Genomic DNA, 22,973 nt, shown 5'->3' with positions numbered 1-22,973 from the left:
CATTGAAGTTATTAAGCTTTGAACTAGCAACTGAGGTATTTCAAGAGCAAAATCTTTCAATGTTGAAATACACATAATATAATAAAAATAGAAAACAAATATTTGGGGAATAGGGACCATTTGGTTTGCTTGAATTTACAATCATTTTGGCAATCATTTATAGACAAAAGAAAAGAAAGAAAAAATACATATGTTTTCAACAATACGTCACGGCTAAAGTGACCAATCCGTGATTGTGATACACAGTTCATGGCATACACACAAGCAAACTGGACAACAGTAGCAGGTTTATTAACACTGCAGGTCATGGGTCAAGCAGCTATTACATCATAACAGCTTGTCTTCAATAGGTTCCATGTTGGTAAGTGTCAAATATTACAAAATTGAGACATTTGAGAATATTTTTAGATATTCAAGGCAGAAAACACCTAACCAACCACAACACCATGGCAATGTTAAAACGCCTCAAATCGAGGTACTCACGACGATCACCTGACAGGTGACATACTGCTTGATGCCACAAATGAGACAAGTTTTAAAACTGCTCGATTGTGGGGCATCAAGACAACTGCTGATGAACAAAGCGTTGTACAGTTCAGGTAGGGGAGATAACTCCATGATTTATGTATAATCTTACTGTCTCCCTTAGATATGATCAAATCAAGGACATAACATAACATTCAACAAACATTCACTGTTGGTACAAGGGACGTGAACACAAACCTTTGATTTGAAATCAGAATTTTGACAAAATTTGTGTCAGTAGCTAACACATTCTATATATGAAATAACTACCATTAACTATCAGTGTCCCTACTGATGGCTGACGCCTATGAAATTCTTACATACAAATCTGGTAGCTACTTACAAAACATTTATGGCATAATTGAAAAGTGTAATTGATACAGTTTTCATAATTAAGTCAGTTGATTTTTCTGTTCAACAAGTCACTCAACCAAAACAACAAGAGTTACCCAAATGGTTGAAAACTATATTGTTGTTTTTTTTCAAGTGTTTTTTATTGCAATCTGTGTCAAACTTCATGGTCAAGTCTTTAAGGAATTTAACCTCTTTCAGAGTCTTCTGTTGTACTTACTGCTTCTTAAAAGACAATGTAGAGACGAGAAAAAAACCCAGTAAGACCAGCCTTCCTAACAACTGGGGAAGACATCAGACAACATGACACTAGGTATGAGAAACATACAATGCAATGACAATTCATCTACATGAGATCTAACCTTGTAGGCGGAGACACAGAAACGTCTGAATATATTGTAAACACAGTCGATTGCAGCCTTACACATGGTATTAATCAATTTGTATTGAAGAGCATAGGAACACTGAACATATTATTGAATGTTGCACAGAATCTGCAGAGGAACTTCTCATTCATACGCTGACAACAAACACATGTAGCAAAGACAGCTACCACAAGAAGCATGATGACTAGACATCCGTTCAAGCCTCCCAACATTAGACTGGTATCAGGAGGTCATCACTGGACTAATCCAGCAATGTTAAACCCTGCATGTAACTCAGATATTGTGCCAAAACGTTAACATGATGAGCAAATCCCAAGAGCTATATCCAGTGTCAATGTTTGATCTTTATATATCATAATTGCCCTGACCTCCAAAACTGCTGTAGAAATAAGAAATATTCAGAGAACTACATTTGTCAGAACAATCCTGTATCAGACTTGAAGGAAGTACTGTCTCTTGTATTACACAAGATTTTGTAACGCAGGGCTCCAGATACTTTTTCAATATCAGTATGTACGTAATCCTTATTTTTCCAATACAGGAAAACTGAAAAAACTTCAGAATACATATAGAGTACTGAATGTAATTTAGTGGAGTATCAGGAATCTTGTGTTTTGTTTCAAAGATGCACCAAAAACATTGGTTATCTTGTGTAAACAGGCCAATAAACAATAATACAAAATATTTTCAGATAAATGTGTCTGATAATGATTCTGACACCATACTCCATGTCTGTGGTACGTATCTGCAACATTTTCTAAAGTATTTCCTACCGCATTGTGCCCAAATTATATCCGTACATATATTGATATAGTCCTTATCTCGAGCCCTGTTATATCTCAATTTACTTTACACAGCATACCATGTTTGTACTGTGTGTCTGATCATTACCGCTTTGTGTTAGACAATCAGTTTCTGCCACACATCCACCAGGCTTTCTAGTCCTACATAATCCACTCCACCAGAACCTCACAACACACCCTAGCCTCCAAAAATCTATCCCACCATAGAATACTATCGGACCCGTAGACCTTGCTCAACCGAACCTTCAGACCCATCCAGACCCACCATTAACTTGCCCACCCCACCATCAGACTTCTAAAGCCAACAAGATTTTCCTTGTACCATTGTCACCATCCTTCCACGAAGTCCCTCCTGACCAGCTGACCCTGGCTACTGAGCCCTACTTACCCTACATTCAACAGGCTCTGTCTACATTTATCACACACCATAGGAAACTCTACCAGGACACACATGGGGGTCAGGACCAAGGCAATGACAACAGGACATGACTAGGTACGGCGGCAACCCCAAACATCAAAAGTAAACAAAGTGATATCTTGAATACATCAAACTGCATTAGAACTCTTGGGATTACCTGCATCATCTTCCTCTACATGTGTACCTTCAATATGTTCAAAAACATTCAACTGAGAACATTTTAGTCTCGACGAATGTAAATAAAAGACATTCTTTAATTTGCGATAAAAGTATAACACAGACAACTTAAAATGAAATTGGCCATCATTCCAGGACTAAGGCACCCTATTACAGAGGACATGGTGATATCTGAACTGGGTCAAGCAAACTGACCAGGAAGTCCTAGGTCCTTTATTTACCCGAGGACAGCAACAGGGTGAACAGGCTGCCACAAGGGTCTACTGACATGTCTACATTGTAACATATAGTTTACTTGTTTCATGAACTGTTACAATACAGCATATTAACACTTACTTGTCACAAAGGCACATTCAAACCCACAAACCGTAGCCCTGTGCAGTAACCAGTGGCAACAGGGGAGGCCACTGATCTCTGCATCATCTAATTCATATCTGTGTCTTATTTCCCATAACAGATGCAAATACAAACAGATTAAAATCAACAGGTTTGGATCATCTTGCATATCTGGAGTCATTGTTGATAAAATATTTACATTCACAAGATCGAGACAAGCTAATTAGCAATTACTGATAGCAGGGTTATTGTAGGTACTTGAACACAAATACGGAATGCAAAGAAAAATAGAAAATACCTTCAAGAACTAACAAGGCCAAGACTACCAGTATCACAGTCAACACCAAGATTTGTGAAGCCTAACAGCAAGTTGTCCAGTATGATATTTTACAGATGAATGTACCTTTGCAGATTCTGGGCAGTTCTTCACTTCCGAGTGATAATATGTAACATCATACAAAACTTGCAATTTTAAAACATGTTACCCACAGCAAGATTAAAGGATGATAACAAGACAATAACATGATTCAACATCTAATTAGCAATCAATGCTATTTTCACAAAAAGTTCTACATGGTACATGTCAGCAGAAAACTGAATCACAAGTTAGTGTACAGATATCATGAGAAAGTGTTTGAAAATGACATTGTTTGAACTTTGATTGTGAATATCAAACAGGATGAAGGTTACTTTCCCTCGAAGTCACAATAATCAATCTAATGACAAATCATATTCCATCTGTTTTTCAGTGTATAATTGTGTGCCTATGATACGCTATCCATCAGTTCTCAAGCCTGTAAGTCTTAAAGAAACTGTTATTATCTACCATGTCAGTGGAATTCCTGGATAGCATACAAAGCCAATATTTTAATTACCGGTTCAACACCTGACAAAACATCACCCCGACAAAACACAGGCTCATCATATAAATTATGACTTGCTTCAAGTCAACATGAATCTATGACAATTGCGGTAAATCAATATAATTAAAGCAAATTCATAGCAAATCCTATACTTATACTCTTCTATAGCCAAGGTCCATAGAAAGGTGTGAAAAGCAGTTGTCTGACCATAGCATCTGAACCAAATACAAAGCTAACCTCAGGATCAGTCTTTCATCATGGGTCACATGACTGGCCAAAACATGCATTCAGAACAACTGAAATTTCACTAAATGGTGTCAAAAAATTAACTGGGTCTCTTTCTAGGGTATTTCTGATATAAAAGTGGTAACATTTTAGTAAAGGGAAAATCCACTGTCTCTCTATAGCACACACACAGATGCACCTGTGTGAAAAACATAGCATGACTTACACACAAGGAAAGAGAAAACATAAATCTGAAATGCAAAGCGATGCCATTTCATTCATGATTATTTAGATGAACACAATACGCAAAGACCATCGAGCTGAAAAACTCAGAAATGATGCAAGTAGCACAATAATGCCTGTTGATGTGAGTAAACGATCACTTGGACTGATAGATGGCCTACAGTTATTGTAGGACACATTAGGACCACACCACCTACAGCTCATATAAAGCTACTGGTACATAGCAGCTGAGGCAGCCTGTCAGTTGTAACGGAAAGTATATCATTCCAGAAGTTGAACAAAAGAAAAGTTATCTGCACATTAATCCTGAAAAGTAATTTGTTTTACAGAGGGAAAATAAACCTGTCACCGGCACAATGTTCTTTGGCTTTTCACATTGGGTAAATGAGCTAACAATCAGATTATTTGAGGTTGTTAAAACATGTCAGTGTATGAAGCAGACTTCTATCAGCAGCTTGTGTACTTAGTGATGTGTCAGGGGGCTACTTCCAACAGCTTGTGTTCTAAGCGTTGCATCAGGGGGCTACTTCCAACAGCTTGTGTTAGGTATTGCGTCAGGCAAGCCAAGAAACCCTGCTATCGTTATGAGGTAAATACCGAACCTTTTAATGTGAAAAACTCACACTGATTCCATACATACATGGTGGAAGGTATATGGTATAGCGTCAGCATTAGTATAAGCGTTCCCCTAGACTCATGATGTATGTACAGAGTATCTTAGGATCTCTCTCGTCAGGGTGTTGGTTCATCACTGCAGTTACTTTGGCTTGAGGAAACAACCCACAAAGGTGGTAGTATAGTCCATATCGGCTGTCACTGACTTCAATAGGAGCGTCAACACGCTGGGGCGACTGGGCAGAGAAAGGTATCTGAGAGGAACTCTGCATGTGCATTGGCATGGTCTGCTGCTGCTGCGGCTGCAGCAGTTGATGTTGCTGGAAGGGAAGATGTGACATGCTGGAGTGGGGGCTGTAGGTGTTGATGGGGATAGGGGACTGAGGCATGCTGCCAGGTCTGTTCCACACTCCATAGTCTGTGCTGGCCTTCCTCTCCTGACCTGCAGGAGAATATTGATCCTGTGGGGAAGGGTGGTACGTCCGCTGTATGGGATGGGGGATCATGTCCCGATTCACATCCCCCCAGCCATGCATGTAACTGGCTCCTTGAGGATATCCTGCCTCAATGGTCTGATGCTGCAGGGGCTGCTGGAATGGTGGGTACTGCTGATGGATTGGAGATGAGTAAACTTGATGCACACCTTTGTCACTGTCATATTTCAACTGTCCGTCGCTGTCTGCTCCCACCATGTGCAACTGAGGGTCAGACGTGCTGTTCTGGTGCTGTATCTTCTGGCTCACAGACATATGTCCGGAATGACTTGGTGCATGATGCAGGGAGGACTGGGAGTACATCTCATCTGGGTACCCCCAATACATCATCTGCCCCTTCTTGCCACAGTTAGGCTGAGGCAAGAAGCTTGTAAGTGGGAGTGGGAAACTTTGGCACTGCTGATCATACTCAAATGATCCTACTGATGAACCGTCCTGTCTCATGAGTGCACTGGGGCCAGACAGACACACACCGGGTTCTTGTTGGGGATGGAGCATTTGGTGCGGGGAAACCCGATGGTGGTACGGACTGTCTCCCAGACCAGATGACTGAGATGAGGGCCTTTGGGGACTTGGAGGGTATGTGAACTGGGCAGGCGATGCACAGCTCACTTCATCAGGAGAGTTGTCACCGTCCTTACAGAAGAATTTGGAATCCTGCGCTTCATCTGATAACTTTTTAGCAAGAAAGAGGTGTCCACTCACCAGCCCTTCCTTAGGTTGGGACTGGGGAACCTTAAGCTGGTTGTCCTGCTGACCTAGGCTAGGGAAGTCATAGTTTGGAGTTCGCCGGCCCATGAATGATGGAGACGGTACACGATCATCAGCATACGCCTTACGATCCATCTCCTTACGGTCCATCTCAGCTCGTTCAAGGCTCTTTCGTAGCTTATCCAATTTGTCATTGTAGTCTGGCTTGTCTGGTTTGTCTGGCTTTGCCATGTCCGATATATCGGTGCCAGACATACTTGCAGGTACCATGAATTCATCAGACAGTCCTGACGGAAACACAGACTGTGTGCGAGACAGAGGCTGCTTCCTCGGCATCTTCTTCACCATATCCTTCGACTTCTTCTTATCTGTCAAACAGATGGCAGCTTATTACTCCATAGCAGTGTTATGGTTGAAACTTTATTCCTGCCAAAGTGATATCAAGTCAAGGACTAACTGATGACAGTGTCATCCTTGCACTACTCCACCACACCTTTCTAGGAGAAAAAGATTCTTTAATTATGGTATACTTCAGAAGTGGAATTAATCCCAGAATTACAGGTATCTGTAGCTTTGTTCTGTCTTACTACATTTACAAACACCAGGATAAAACTCCAGGTTTGAATTGTGAGACAACTTAAACCACCAGACCATCAATGAATGACCCCTTAAACTGTTCCAACTTGCTCAAATGTGTGGCACCATAGACCATTAGACAACCTCATCCATCACTTACCATCCACACCTTTGGACGCATACTCTTGCATCTTCTGCTTGGCCTGTTCCTTCAGCTTGTCTGTGACTAGCTGGTGGGGCTGGTTCTTCCTCTCTGGGTGGTGGTAGCGACACTTGCTGCCATATGTACACTTCTTGCCATACGGACATTCTGGGGGAAGAGGCTCTGGTACAGTTGGCTCTTTACGTAGAAAGTTTTCCAGAGTTGGGCCATGCCTGCCAAGGGGGTCATCAGGGGGCATGAATCTGGTGGACAAAGAGAAAAGGAAGTTTCACAAAATGGTAAACTGATTCATAGTCTTTATAAGCAAACATCAATGCCCTAGCAACTGTGGCTGACAATAACAAACAATCTACCACTGTAAGCTCAGAGTGACCAACATGGGTTTTATGATGCTTGTAGTAAGTATCTTGGTAGTGCATCAGAAATGAGCCAAACACATTGTGCCCTTTACAGAAACAGAGCACTTCAGTGTAAAAAGGGAACACATCAACCTTATATGACGTCAACCAGTCAAATTACTGACATCTCATACCTTGTGTGACCTCCATACAAACAATTAGATTATCAAGGTGCAGATAAAAACCAGAAAAGACCCAAGACCATTTGTCAACCCTGCAAAAACACAATCTTCAACACTACCGTGAGTTCACCCAAATCCTCATCAGCATATCAATAAATACAATCTGCAAAAAGATCTGTCCTAATCTGACCTGAAGCCTTCTCCATGGAGGGTTGATAATGGAGTTACAATTGGACCTGACACGTATACATACATCTTACAGGTTGTCACCCACACATGTTCATGAAAACGTGTTCTTTCACTGGTTCTTAAAATCATCTCTTTGGACTGTCATCAACATTTTGTCACAGTAAACTTGCCTGTTAGATGCAAAGGTGTATAACAGTAGTCTCTCTTCAACAACCTTCTTGAACTCCGACTTTTCGTTGACAAGGTCCCGGTAGTTGTCATTGGAGACAACTATCCCATCAACGTCCGCTGCTAGTTTGAGAATGTACCGATCATCATAGCAGACTACACGTCGGCCTCCAACACGCCGGGCAGGGGTGAAGCTGAGGATACCATCCTTCTCCAGCTGCAGCAGAATGTCCTGATCTGGAGACAACAACATCATGTTTCATTCAAGCTAGCCAGGAATACACTGGACACAAGGTTAGACAGGAAAACATGGGAAATCAGACCAGACAGGAAAAACACGGGGCATCAGACTAGACAGGAAAACATTGGACATCATGGTGGAAAAAGAAAACATGGGACATCACACTAGACAGGAAAAAACATGGGACATCAGACTAGACTGAAAAACTTGGGACACCGCGCTAGGTGGGAAAACATATGACATCAGGTTAGACAGGAAAACATTGGACATCATGCTAGGCAGGAAAACATGTGACATCACACTGGACAATATAAACCTGAAGTGTGCTTCTCACTATATATCAGGTCATCTCTTGTTTTCCCAGAACAGCATTTGAGGTTTTTGTTTTGGAGGGACAGGTTTAACTTTTCACTAGAAAGACCTCTTTCCTTTTTTAACATCACACTAAATTGGCCAACATGAGGCATCACAAAGGACAGGCAAACATGGGACTTCAACATCACACAAGACAGACCAACATGAGACATCATCACACTTGAGATGCAAACATGAGACATCATCACACTTGAGATGCAAACATGAGACATCATCACACTTGAGATGCAAACATGAGACATTATGTATGGTATGAATCAGTAATGGTCTGTTTTTTCTTTGTAGATGTCACTTTTTCTTGCTGACCATGTTAATTGAAATCCATTGCTTTTCAGAAAGGTGCACTCTCCTTAAAAGATATTAGCTTTCAAATGAGTCAAATTATCTGTTACAATCAAAGGGGAAAGTAGACTAAGTAGAGAAGTCTTTAGGACAAGAAATAAAAATAAAGTTTCTACCCTGAAAACGTCTTGGTGATAATCAGAACTTTTGTATACCCCTTCGTATCCCACAGCATGTTGAGGATAAAGTCTCTCTTTGTTCTGGAGAATTATGCTACTTCTATCTTTTAACAAAACAGAAATCAAAATGCATTAGCCAAACTGAACATGCCAAATATGACACATCAGTACACTCCTTGACTATAAGTCATTAATCAGGCACTCAAGACACTCACTTGTCCCACTCATATTGATATTGCTTGAGACAAACCTGTGATTGGGGCATCAGGGCGTGACGTCTCCTTCCTCCACTGTGGCACAAACACTGTGATGTTCTCATGTCCACGTTGTCGGAACCAGTCCACAGCAAGCTTAATACCTTGACAAGAAAACACATCCTTTCCATGGCTGGAAGGCAAACAAACGAGGGTGTGTGACAGCTGTCTACTACACTGTTAGGGAAACCTGGCTACACAAGGTGTGAGTGAGTTTAGATTTACCTTTCACAACGGACGATTTTAATGACAAACCAGTAAGAACTGACACACCTACACCAGCCAGTACACATGGCAACTTTGTGTCTGACACAAATGGATACAATTCTTTAGCATAGCATAAAAAACAGATTGCCTTACCTCATGGCAACATTGCTGCCATCGATGACGATGTGGCGCAGGTTGCTGCTGTCGTCGATCACATCTCTTTTTCTCCTCTCTATGAGTCCTTCAACATCTTCAAAGCTTTCAATCTTTTCATCAAAGCGACTGGAGTCCTCCTGGTTGCCTTTGGATGATGATCCCAATTTGATCATCTCTGACAGCACTTGGTTCTGGTCGGCATTGAATCCCAGTTTCTGTAATGCCTGAATTAACTGATCTTCAGAGTAGCCCAGCTTCACAGCCTTCTCCAGTTTGGCCTTGTACTCAGGTGAGCTGAACTGGTCCATGTCAAGATCAGACTCAGTGGAGTTGCTTCGCGAACTCGAACTGATACTATCGTCCTTAAAACTTTCACTTTCTGTGACTGAAATTGGTGACTTTGTTATGTCGGCAACAAACGTTCCCCTCTCAATGAGACCTACATTAGGGCGGTAGTTTCCACTCTGAGAAGAGTGACTCGATTCTGTGTTGTCAGTACCAACTTCATCAGAACGGAAGTGATCGGACACTGCTGGCGACAAGGGTGCTCCGTCTGTGAAGTGTTCTGGACTCAAGCGATCCCCAAGAATTGGAGACCCTAAACAGTTGACTGACAAAGAAGATATTTTCTTTCTGTCTAAAGGAACCGGCAAGACACTGTCACTGTTAAGAATTTGACTGATGCAGTCTCTTACTAGGTTGACACTTGTCTGTTTGCCTTGTATTCTTAAAGTACACTGTGGTAGGATATCAACAAATGCTTGTGAAAGAAACTCTATCTTGTCATGATATTTTAGCACCATGTCGAATTCTTGCTGAGAGAAATTTAAGGTATCACAGACAACAGTGGGATGTTCACCAAGTACTGCCTCCAAGTAGATCTGTGAAGACAACATAATAATGATATCAACACTATACGGCTATGTCTTGTGCAACATTCTCCATCCAGAGCATGCTCGAAGTGCTACACATAAAACAGATGGAAGAGTTGATGAGAAACATATGACAGTTCGTCAAAATGACAATCAGAATATTCGGCAGTTATTGGTGGTAGAATTTTTTGACGAGGTAGGTTCTGAGTCATGATTTGAATGCTTTTAAAGGGACATTGGTTTAAACTTTTGTAATTGTTTTTCTCCTGTGAGTACCAGGATGATATCCCAGATTTTGTGACTTTTCTGTGACCTCTGCTGCACAGTCTGTATGCGCAACTGAGTGTTTAATTATAGTCAGATCAACTAAGGTGAAGACATTTTTACTTCATTACAAATGTATTATGAAAACTGGTTAATCATCTGCCAGTGGTAGAAATGGTAAAAAACTATTAGGACGGAAAAATATCTAAGCCAATGTATCTCTCTTTAATTTGTCGCATAACCCTAATTAGTTTATTGTCATATTTGTATGATTTTGAAAATTAATAAAAGAACACACGGTCTGCTTATACTTATAGTAAATTTCTAACATGACTGTAACATTTAAACATTGTATGGACTACCAATGTATATCCTATTTCAAACACATACGCGATCTAGTGTGTTTTCTGTCATATAGATTCTGCTAAATGCTACAACAAATAAATTAAAACAAAATGCAAATGAATGTAAAACAGACTAATTTTATAGCAACAATGTCAGGCTACTACCTTGTTCAGCAATGTATCCATCAATATACAGAATAAAGAACGATATTCCATTCATCTGCAGCTGGTAAATAATTGTGCTCTGTGTCGTGTTTCTTAAACAGTCAAATTTGAAAAAAGTAACACATCATTTCGCGTCTTTCACATTGGTGAAAACCTGATAAACCATTTATTGGTCGCCCAAGATAGCACACCTGGCAACTAATTGTATGATGTCTGCCATTCTAAGTAGTTTAGTTAACCAATAATAAGGAATCAATCAATCAAAGCAATGGTGGTTAATTCTTTGAAGGGAGGATGTTGTTTTCACACTTGCATTTTATGACAAGGTGTAGTCAGTATAGATTAGTATATCAACACACACTGCCTTTTGACAAATCCGCTGTAGAAGATAAAAGTAATTAATCAATCAGTGTGTTATCGGTTAATCCTTTGATCGATGTTTGTTTTTTTAACTCAGCTGATAAATCCTCTTGCATCACTTACATGCACATATTACATAACATACAATACATTTGCCATTACAGACCTTAATATATAATGTTGAGTATTTACTCCAGACAAGAGAAATGCCAAATGGGAACCTTTGTTGAGTAACCTGAGTGGTGTTACCACTAATTATACCTGTTATAAATTCATTAACTGACCATCAAGAAAATGATGACAAGTAACACGTGTAGGTTTACACCATCAAACGCGAGTTACAGCAAGGAAGATGTAATCTCTGTGTTGCATGCAGCCTGAAAACAGTTATGAGCCGAAACTGTTTTAAGGATACCAATGGAACTTTGTTACATACATACAGGCATTTGCTGTGTACTTGGGTAAATAGGTGTAATCAGTTTTTTTACGCAAGCAAATTTTCAGATTTTTTCTACCAATGGCAAAGTCATTGTTTTAAGCTTACGAATTCAAATAAATCAACCTGTGTTTTTTCATTATCATAGATAATATACCAGGGTAGCTACCATAGCTACCAAAACTTACGCATAATATTTGCTATCACAGCTGAGCCAAAACTCAAAACTATCTAAACATAAAGTTTTGCAATCTTTCGGACTGAAACAAACGGCTTGCTACGTGCCTGCAGACATCATATTTGCACATAACATGACTAAATATTAGTATCGAGGTAAAAAACACAGAAATAGGATCAAACTGGATCAGTCACTATAACATCCAAGCATCCGGAAAAAAACTACACGGCTGGGATATTTTGTTACTTTGTTATTTTGTTATATCCTATTTTTGTTGAGTATTGGCCTGACTAGAACCTGTTTGAACACAAGGGGAACATGACCAAGGGAGAGTAATGTGTTAAATACTGATATTATTCGTGGACACTGTATTGCACTGAAAAAAAACCCATTTTTTTATTCTTGAATCCTCGAAAAGTCATCAGGATCTGAACCGGAAAAACAAGAAATAGGCCTCACACACTGTACCCATGTGGGGAATCGAACCCGTGGTTTCAAGTGTGACAAGTGAACACTTTAACCACTAGGCTATGGCACCAACCGTCCTGACACAGAATTCAACCTATTTCCCAACAACAGTTTTGACAACATGCGTTGTGAGGAACAGCCCAACAAAACTTAAAGTATTCTACAATAGTATTGAGTATATCGCAGATGAGGTATCTGATGTCCCATGCTAACAATTAAAACATCTGTTAAAAATGATGCCATTTTATCATGTTCAACTGCATACTTCAGTCATGGCAATATTCTACTATCAAGTCTAACAACACATTAAGACATATTAAGACAAATTATGACTCATGATCATGCTGAACAGTGTCCTCATGAACATCTTCACAAATCATGTCTCAATTAAATTACTAGTTATTGCAGAACAAAGTTTTAACAGCTGACCAAGAGGGTCTAGAAATTCAGTCTGAGGCTCAACACTGCTTTTCCTTGTACACCTTTCACCTAACACAATCTTGACAGTGTAATGGTCATCACTGACTTTCTTGTACCATGTACAGAATGATTTACATATTGCAACCATTTAATTTCACCATAACCTACCCAGTCTCGAACACCCATGCCGATAATCTCCTGCCTATACTTCACTGTCTATGTCAAGTATTCAAGTCTCGTGACTATGGTAGTTCACTTCCTAGATGATTAAGCTCTACGTCCCAATATTAGAAACACGGTGTGTGTGACCCGTGCTACCTGTCGTTACCTTTGCTGCAACCCGGAAACACAAACTGCGCAGTTGGTTGTTATGTCCGAAAGCCTGATTCTGTTGATGTCACCTCGACCGCCTATTACAAACTGCCCTGATGACAAATTGCCTTTCCAACAATACTTACTTTCGCCTTTTCCAAACTTTCCTGTGGACGAGTACCCTTAGCGCACAAGCGAATTTTGCACGGCCCATCGTCTTTCAAAGCAATGAACGACGTATGGGTGGTTACCCCAAACAGCCGTGACACTTTCTCCTTACATCTTTCAACAGTGCTCAACTTGGATCCATGAATTGAGACCTCATCCTCTGCCATAATATAGAACAATTTTCGATGTCATATTACGCTTTGACAGGGCTGTATTTGGAGAACTGCTCTAAATCCCAAGGAGTCGCTCTAGATCGCCATCGGTCTCCCAGCATGCTTCGCGACTTACTTCCTGGTAGCGTACTAAAGATAGACACAGCACATCCGACCAACTTTCCTCCGTGTGGGCATGTCATGTGTTCTATTCTTAACAATTAAAACATTTTGAACTACGCTTTCACTGATATGTTATCAAAGCCGATCATTATAAAATAACCTATGAAACTAAAAAACTCCCGCTAATAGTCTATGTACTTCTTGAATCTGATATGAAATCTGGTATATCTATAGTGAAAGTATATAATCACATTTGATATAATCAGAGACCATATAATAGATCTTTTATATGGTCTCTGATATAATATATAGAATATTATCTAATTGTAAAGTTAAATTGGCATTCCCAAGTTTTCGCTATGTAATATTTGTTGTTGTTGTTTTTGTTTGGTTGTTTTGTTTTTGGTTTTTTTGTTTGTTTTGTTTTTTGTTGTTGTTGTTTTGTTTTTTTTGTTTTGGTTTTTTTTTTACAGAAGCATTATATGATTCTTCAGCTTTAAGTATTCTTTCTTTAACCAGTACAGACCACTCAGTTTTCGTTAAGAAGGACGATTGGTTTACATAGTTGTGCAAATGTACATCTAGGTCATACATAGTTACAAGATTCAGCATATGGAATATTGGAGATGACTTGCTTTTTCGTTCTTTCTCCAGTGATGACGTTTGTCTGTACTGACAAAGTCTATGGATAAACAAATTCGACATCGCTGTTACGTACATAGTTTACCAAGAAATAGCAAAGATTTCTGGTGCATATATCTTCGTAGTGTAACCAGGGCGAGACTATCTCTGGCTATTGAGGATGATTCACATTTTGAGAGACCTTGGATACTCTTACAAAACTGGTTTTGAACAGTTTCCAGCACAGCATATTCCTTTTCAGGTAAACGAGTCCTAACATTACAAGAGTACAAATCGCATGGAAGAATAACGTTTTCCCAGATACCCACCCCCAGCCATGAATTATGAACGGTCCCTAATGGGCGGTTAGGTATAGTGAGCCATTGAGTTGAGTTTTACGCCACACCCAGTAACGAATATTCCAGTTAAGTGGCGGCGGTCTGTAGATTATCGAGTCTGAACATGACTCTAGTGATCAACATGCAGCATCAGCTAGCATCAATGACAGTGTCAACCAAGTCAGCGAGCCTAGCTGACCACCCCATCTTGTTATAGTTGACTCTTTCATAAGCTTTGATTACACAGACTAGTTCTAACCCGGATCGTGACTGGTGGTTACGTATGACAAAACAGCTACCATAGTGGTTCAGTCGCACATGACATGGGCTACTGGGGTCGAATCCAAGCAATTGTAGAATCACAACAATGTGTGATATTTCTGGAATACAGACAGAATGTCAGATGTTCATAGTAATCAAGGAGTCTAGGTGAGATCGTGTATATATGCGACCCCATACATCCGGGGAAATGCCATTATGCGCGATAACACAGTTTGTGGAGGAAGTCATCCCCTTCATAGCGATATTGTTGTGTTCCGATGAGGTGTTCCTTGGGGTGAGGAGGAAAATTTAATCGGACGATAAGCAGATTGATCGGACCTGCTCATGTGAAAGCAGGTCAGAATTCGTCAACACTGAGGCGCTGCGACTTTTAACATCTGTCAAATAGTTGTGTACAGTTATATGGTATGAAACACATTGTGTTCAGTCGCTATATTTGCCCATGCAGAGTCGTGTTCCTGTTGGGTTCGACTCCCACACGACTGTGTCACGTGATCTGTGTCCACCTGTGACTTTGTGTGCTGGCGATTAGGTGCCTGACTCTGAGGGTGCGAGTTCGAATCCCAGATGAGACTCAATCAAAACAGTACTAGAATTGTACTTTACTAAAAAAAAGTGTAATCCCAAATATGACATGTGTTACTCCATGTGACTGTATGACAGCCAGTACTCTCCTCCTCAAAGCCCCTGTCATCCCCCTGATCTTCTGAAGAGACTAGTCGTATAATTTATGAAAGCTGGCCCAAGAAAAGATAGTTTGGACTTCTGTTTGGCCTTTCATACCCTTTCCAACATAAACCACCCCATAAAACGCCATATTGACTCTCTGAGACGGTGTCATCCTCTGTTGTGCCCTTAAATGCACAATGAATATTAATACTTTCTGTGGACTTAAGACCATTGTGCACTTGAGGGCACCACATACGTCCGCACACATGTTCGTCGATATTCAATCTTGGTAAGGGAAAGATGAGTCATCTCCATTTCTCAAAACGTATTCTTTTTATAAAACTGTGTTTGAACTAGTGCTTATATTGATAGAAATTTGACTAATGCACTTGCAAACTTTAAATGTCCGTCACATAATCTGAAAATTAAGAAAAAGCGTTTTAATAAATACACTGCTCATTCTGATGGTATTGTGTGACCTCTGTAATTTAGAGTTATTAAAGATGAATTCCATTTTGTTCTGGTTTGTCCCTTCTTCGGGGAAATACTTTAATAGAAACATGTATGTTTGTGTTTGATCTGCCACACCAAATGTACATTTATATCCATATTTTGATTATGTATGAATTACTTTGTATTTGTACTCTGGGTCACGCGTCCGCCGGTAGTGAATAAAGTGTCTCTATCTCTGACATTAATCGGATGTTGCTTCATGTGGTTTGGTGTATTCTGATAGCTGTAGTGTGTGATGGGGTATCTCCCGTGTAAAAAAAAGTGTTATCTCCGTTGTAAAAACATTCTTGACCAATGAGATATTAGCCAAGTGTTTCCTGACGGAAAGTACCAGAGGGTAGGGATCCAGTACGACGTTATGTATGCGTCTACAACGCGGAAGAACGATGTTCTCAACCTTCCTATCACATGTCAAAATTGAAATACGGATCGCTTTGGGTAAAGCGTTCGTCCTTTACATTGGTGATCCTGGTTCGATTTACTGATAGGCACTAGTCTAAGTAAACTTATCCTCAGTACTTTTCGTTACACTCCACTGCTGAATCTAACAAAACCTTATGGGAGGTCGCGTCAGGTAACCTTTGAGATTGACCAATCACAGTTTACCAGATCGAGAATGTGGACATTCGCACATATCTTTTGAACTTTTTATCTCGAAAAGGTTCGTATCCGAAAGATTCCGAATGCTATTTAGCGTACGCCCGCTTCCGGGAGATGCACACGGCGTACGTACAACCATAACAACGGTGAGTAAACCGTCGCTGAAAATAGTGTTTTGGGGAATATTCAAGGATGTCATTTTGCGGAAATATTCGGTAATGGTAACCATGCCAACAGAAACCCAAAAGTGTATATACTGCAGGTCAAATAACTGTGTTATGTGCGGATTTTTGTTTGTGGGGAGATCTGTGTCAGTGTCCTGAATATTTTGAATGTCCCTCCGATCCCAAAATAGTAGCCATTGTCTGACTGGTTAAATCCATTTAAGCGTCTCGCGTTTGATTGGACAGTCATTGGTCGCTCAAAGGTTACTTGACGCGACCTTCTACTAGGTTTTGTTAGACTCAGTGGTGGAGTGTAATGAAATACATTGAGACGAAGTTTACTTAGATTGTGATGGGCACATTTTTTGGTGTACACCTCCGTGATATCCCCGGAGTATTGGCAAGCGACATAAAACACAATTAACTCACTTACTCTGTTTTGAAATATTCGATGTATTGTCTCTCAAAGACAGGCTGGTGACCGTAGACCACAATTACCTCACCTGTGACCAGTGCGTGGACAGTGACACATAAGGTTGTGGATAACGTTCCAGAAGACGCAGGTTTCAAACTAGGGGCTATCTTGACGTTCGTGAGGGGATTGTCCACAGAATTGGATCTGCTGAAATGCCTCGATCGTCTCTGCTGAGTCATCTGCTCGGGCGTCAAGCGGAAGAATCCACAGATAGAAGTGAGCAATTGAATCATGAGATTTCTGACAGTTGCGAGCAAGTATAATCTTAAACGCCGTTTTCAACAAATAGTCCGAGTGAGTGATTTGTCCTATTGGTGCTCCAACATATTGAGGCCACTGTTGTTTGTAGAAATACGTACCTCCTGTTACGACAGCCTGTCTACTGAGGACGTCAATACATTATTGACCAAGCAGACATTACAGCGATGTGTTTGTTCAGGTAGTTCCTGCCTGGCGACCTCATTTACACATTTATCGGATTGGGTTTATCAGATTGTTTTATCACAGTCCTCACACTATCCATTACATGATATCGGTAACAGCCTAGCACGCTTGTTCATATCTAAGTGGCTTTTGTCCGGTTGTATTATGATGTTTCGGAAACAGGGATTATGTATTCGCCAAACGCCGCAGGTATAACATGCACTGACTTCTAATACTATCAATAATGTGCACGTTAAACGTCATGTACGTGCTTGTAACACGCTAGAAACCCACGATTGTGGGACCCGTAGAGATCCGGGTTACAATTTGATCTTCAGTAACCCATGCTTGTCGAAAGTGCGACTAACTGGATCGTGTGGTCAGACATGGTGACTTGGTTGATACATGTACATGTCAAAGTAGATGCTTCTGATGTTGATCACAGGATTGTCTGGTCCAAAGTCCATTATTTACATACCACAGCAATACAACTGGACTGTTCGCGGCGTTAAACAACAAATAATAATAACAAATAATACCAAATAACATTTCTGTGGTTTCGAAAACCGGTTTGACCTATTTTATTTCTAGCTTTAAAGGCACCAAATGTCCAAGACTTACTGGACACTCGGCTTCCTAACCACAGCAAGCTGACACTCCGGGAGATATGTGGAATAATGTTCACACTGGCGTTAAACACAACTCACTCACTCATTGTCTACACACACGTACAAAAAATGTATTGAGAGATAGTCAGTACTCATTAATCATTAACTTGCGTTATCGATACATCGTCTTAATGGCTTTACTTCTATCTTCAATCATCGATCATGTATGTTTTTCTGCTTTGATTCAACAGTTATAAGTACAGTGTACTGCAACATTACTCCTTGGACTAGGATACCTTACCGCCTATCACGAAACGAAATGCCAACTGTGTGTTTCTAGAACGTGTGGTATATTCGTGACTCTATGCAGCACGATACATGTCGATGATAAGGCTATCTTGACACCAGTGCATAACTCACTGACGTGCCTTAATGGACATTTAAAGGACGAATGATACAGAGAATGATTTCTCAACAGATACTGATGCATGAACATCAAAGAAGAACATAAGAGACGTCAATGTTGTAGCTCACCTTTCTACTAGCCTCTCTTGAACGATCATGGATGCGGAGTAGTTCTCTCCTTAAAATAATCGAAGCTAGATAACAGTCGGTACGCCAATCAAAAGGGCAACGCTTTACCTACAGTAGGGAAATTAGGTCCGAAAGTAATACCTATTAAGTACGAGATTAGTCCAAGTCTACATTGTACTACGAGTCTATAGTGTACTACGAATTTCTCTCTACAAATTCAACAAGTCTGCGACGTTATGACTGTCAATTATTCAGCTGACTCTGACACATAAACTATTGTACGTATAATGGTGTGCAATGTGTACATCATAGAGCTGTACCAATCATTGCAACGGGATTTTGTCGGTGTACAAGAGTACCGACCCCCGGGCTGCTACTGCAGAGAACAAGGGTACGGTATTCTAGACCTGAGAACAAGGGTACAGCCGGCCCCCGGGCTGCCAGTTCTGAGAAGAAGAGTACGGTATTCTAGACCTGAGAACAAGGGTACAGCCGGTCCCCGGGCTGCCAGTTCTGAGAAGAAAAGTACGGTATTCTAGACCTGAGAACAAGTGTACAGCCGGCCCCCGGGCTGCCAGTTCTGAGAAGAAGAGTACGGTATTCTAGACCTGAGAACGACAAGGGTACGGCTAGTCTGCCATACAGACCCTGAAGTATATATATCCAAGAAAGCCCACGCAAGTCTAGAAAATGTGGCGAGTCTAGATTTCCTTAGCTTCTGAAAATGAAGAATGGCTCAGGTCTCCATTTCATTATATCATTTTTTTCACTATGAAAGTTTTCTTCAGTACAATATGTTCATTTCAGAGACTAGTTGATATAGTCCATGCTGCGGCCGCCAACCCCCCGGCTGCCAGTGCTGAGAACAGAAGAACAAAGACTAGCTGCCAGAGTCAAAATGGCATGAAAGTGGAATGGGTTGAATGTTTGATTGATGTTTGATGTTTGCTAATGCAGATCATAGCAGCGTCATCATTATATATACAACACCCAACCTCAAATTAAAGAACACCCTAATTGTGATGTAAATACAATTAATCTGCCAAGGACATCCATGGAATATTATCTGCAGTGATAAGGGAAAATCGGGTGATCTTTAACTCGTTTGAGGAATGTACAGCTACAGAATATTCATGGGCGGATAATTGGGCGGACAGTTGTCTCAGGATCCTTTCAGTCGTTTATTGGAGTGTGCGCGCGCGAGTATGCGTGTGTCCGAGAGGGGTAGGGGCACACTATTTAGATGTGTACTCAACAAATATACATTGATGACTGTCCCAGCTGATCAAGACGACAACTCGGCGTATATCAACATCGCTCCATGGTGTAATGCATTTTCCTCCCACAGAAGTTACTTGCCATATCTTCCTACAAACGTCATATCTTCCTACAAACGTTCGTAGGAAGATATGACAAGTAACCTCTGCGGAAAGAGAATGGGTGTACCGCTAACAAAGTGTAACCATTACTTACTGTTAGTTTTACTTAATTACAAATCACAATGTATCATCCTTTTCGGACACTCCCAATATAAAATTCACAACATGTGAGTGTATTCATCGTTTGCCACATCTGTCGGTTTATGCAGGAAATAGGTCACTTCATTCCTCCTAGTGATATCATACATATCCTGCAGGAACTTAAACATATGTTTGTTAGTCATTACAGGAATATATTCCCCTTTTGACTAGTGATATATGTCACAAAGGACATACAGATACCATAGATGCTGGTGGTGGGTACTGTGGGACTGCGGCAACAATCAGGTTGTCTTTTGAGCGCATCTTATCAATAACCTTACGTCATCTCATCCTCTTTTCTCGTATTTTATTTTGTACGTGCATCGGCTGAGTCGTGTATATTGTGTTTGTTGTTTTGTGAATTAGTTAAATTATTCAAACCTCTTTTAGCTGAAGCTGTTTTTATGACGTCACGCGAAGGTTTATTGGCATTTCAAAACTTTGGTCTCATATTCGGCAGATGTTGTACGCAGCCAACCTCCTGACTAGTAAAGAACGAATAGACTCAATTTGTTTACCCTTTTTACCACTGCATATGAAAGATTTCGGGTTAGTTATAAACGGAACACCATTTTTTTTTAAAAAAAATAAAACCCCAACAACTTGTTGTTAAGTAATATCAAGCGCTTAAATGTTGCTAAAAAGCCGCCTGCTTCTCTGTCGCCCGCAAACGAAACCACTAGGTTACGTAACTCTGTCGCCAGAGCCCTGCAGTGATGTCATAGAAGGAACGATTTTAAGTTAGATGTATAGAAAATGTGTAGGAAGCTCGTCATTTTGCTGATTTCACCAAAGACATGCAGCAGTGTTGTGTTGTCGTCAACTGCTCCTAGGAGTCGGGTGATGGTGTCACTATGCAACGATTTCCACCGGACCCCGTAGTTTGTGCTTAAATTGGTTGTTGTGTGTGCGATGCGATCGTTGTGGAAGCCCGTGGTATATACTAAATCGGATGATTCGCCCCCTACCACGCTTCCAGGATAGAAAATGGAGTTCAAGTTTCATCGAGTTTGTAAAATCAAGACTGCTTACTACACGTTGCTGACCAAAAGGATTTTGCATGAATACAACGCTTTCTTCCTCGGGAGCGAGGTTGTGGTCGAAGTGACAATATTATCGTAAGTACTATTGAATTGACCCCCGCCTCCCTTCCACGAGTGAAATTGTTGTGTTATAAGGAATGTCATGCAAAATCCTGTTGTCCATCAATTTAGTACATATTTTACTACCAGTAGAAAGTAATTTTGATTTTGTAAGCCGCTGAAAACAAACTTAAATAGCATTCATCCTCAGACAGCGCGCCGCCATTTTTGAAAATCGTGAAGTCAAGGGCTAAAGCCCGTTAGAATTATTGAGATTATGGTTTGTTACAAAATCAAAACTACTTTTTACTAGTGGTTAAATATGTATTTGAATCAAGACCAACAGGAGTTTGCATGACAGAACCTGTAACATAACATAAGCGAGGTCGGGGTGAAAATACTGCGCGATAAATCTCTTCACTTGCTAAATTTACTTGGTTTGTAAAGTTCACTCACCAGTATGTAGACACTTGTCAGTATACGTCTTTATATTTGGTCTCATAATCCTAATTACTTTATAATCATGCTTGTATGTATTTTGAAACTTAATAAAAAGAAGCGATCTGCGAATGTATAACAGGAATATCTAGACATTTTATAGTCTGACTATATGAATCATAATTCGCACGCACGCCCTTGTGTATGTCGTCTGTATCATTACACTTCACGACGAAATTTAACAATGATTCTGTTGAAAGCTACAACTTAATAAAAACAAAATGCAATTTTTAAAATTAAAGCAAATCAAACCTATCAGCCTATTACCTTGTTCGTGGAATGTATCCATCAATATCCGCAAAAAAAACCGAGTGATGTATAATAATTATTCATCTGCAGATTTCCCAAGTGATGTGTTTTTTAACAGTCTAATATTCGAAAACGTGATGTATCGTTTCAGGTTTTTCACATTGCTGTATAGTCTCATTGGTCACCCAAGATAGCACACCTTGCAACTAATTGCATAGTGTGCGTCATTCTTTTAAAAAAGTAATTTAGTTAGCCAATAATGAGCAATCAATCAATCAGTGTGTTATCGGTTAATCCTTTGATCGATCCAGACACTAGAAATGCCAAATGGGAACCTTTGTCGGGTAATCTAATTATACCTTTTATAAATTCATTAACTGAGCATCAAGTGCATGGTGACAAATAACGTGTACGTTCATAACACGGATTACAACGTAGCGACACCAAGTGATTTTGAGGCAAAGCAGGAGACAAAACTAAATGACAGTTGATTGTGAGAACATATCTTTCATTTTTCATAACAACTGTCGCGATTTCAGGTTTGTACAAACCTGTAAACGAAATAGTTTGCCCCCTGAAATGTAGATGAATTCTGCATTGACCCTCATAGCTGTATGTACTATTACATCACGCAGACGCGCCGCTCTGATTGGTTGAAATTTCAGCGGTTCAGAATTG

General features: G+C 40.3%; 1 protein-coding gene across 1 annotated transcript; it reads right to left on the bottom strand.

The window, feature by feature from the left end:
• Positions 1–4,912: 4,912 nt before the first annotated feature.
• LOC137286395 (probable ribonuclease ZC3H12C) lies at positions 4,913–13,718 on the bottom strand. Its single transcript, XM_067818235.1, has 6 exons — positions 13,423–13,718; positions 9,455–10,338; positions 9,091–9,227; positions 7,766–8,000; positions 6,884–7,128; positions 4,913–6,515 (listed from the first exon to the last, which is right to left on the bottom strand). Exons 1-6 carry the CDS (start codon positions 13,609–13,611, stop codon positions 4,999–5,001), a joined length of 3,207 nt encoding a protein of 1,068 aa, XP_067674336.1. The 5' UTR covers positions 13,612–13,718; the 3' UTR covers positions 4,913–4,998.
• Positions 13,719–22,973: the final 9,255 nt, after the last annotated feature.

This window comes from Haliotis asinina, chromosome 6 (assembly GCF_037392515.1).
Source record: "Haliotis asinina isolate JCU_RB_2024 chromosome 6, JCU_Hal_asi_v2, whole genome shotgun sequence".
NCBI classification, from domain to species: domain Eukaryota; kingdom Metazoa; phylum Mollusca; class Gastropoda; order Lepetellida; family Haliotidae; genus Haliotis; species Haliotis asinina.
Note: the sequence above shows the minus strand (reverse complement) of the source record. Positions and strands in the feature narration are given on the sequence as shown.

Coding starts and splice junctions, on each gene's coding strand:
- LOC137286395 (XM_067818235.1), bottom strand. CDS start 13,611: ATGGCAGAGGATGAGGTCTCAATTCATGGATCCAAGTTGAGCACTGTT. Junction 10,339..13,422: donor AAAGTTTGGAAAAGGCGAAA/GTAAGTATTGTT, acceptor TTGTCTTCACAG/ATCTACTTGGAGGCAGTACT. Junction 8,001..9,090: donor CCCTGATGCCCCAATCACAG/GTTTGTCTCAAG, acceptor TGTTGTCTCCAG/ATCAGGACATTCTGCTGCAG.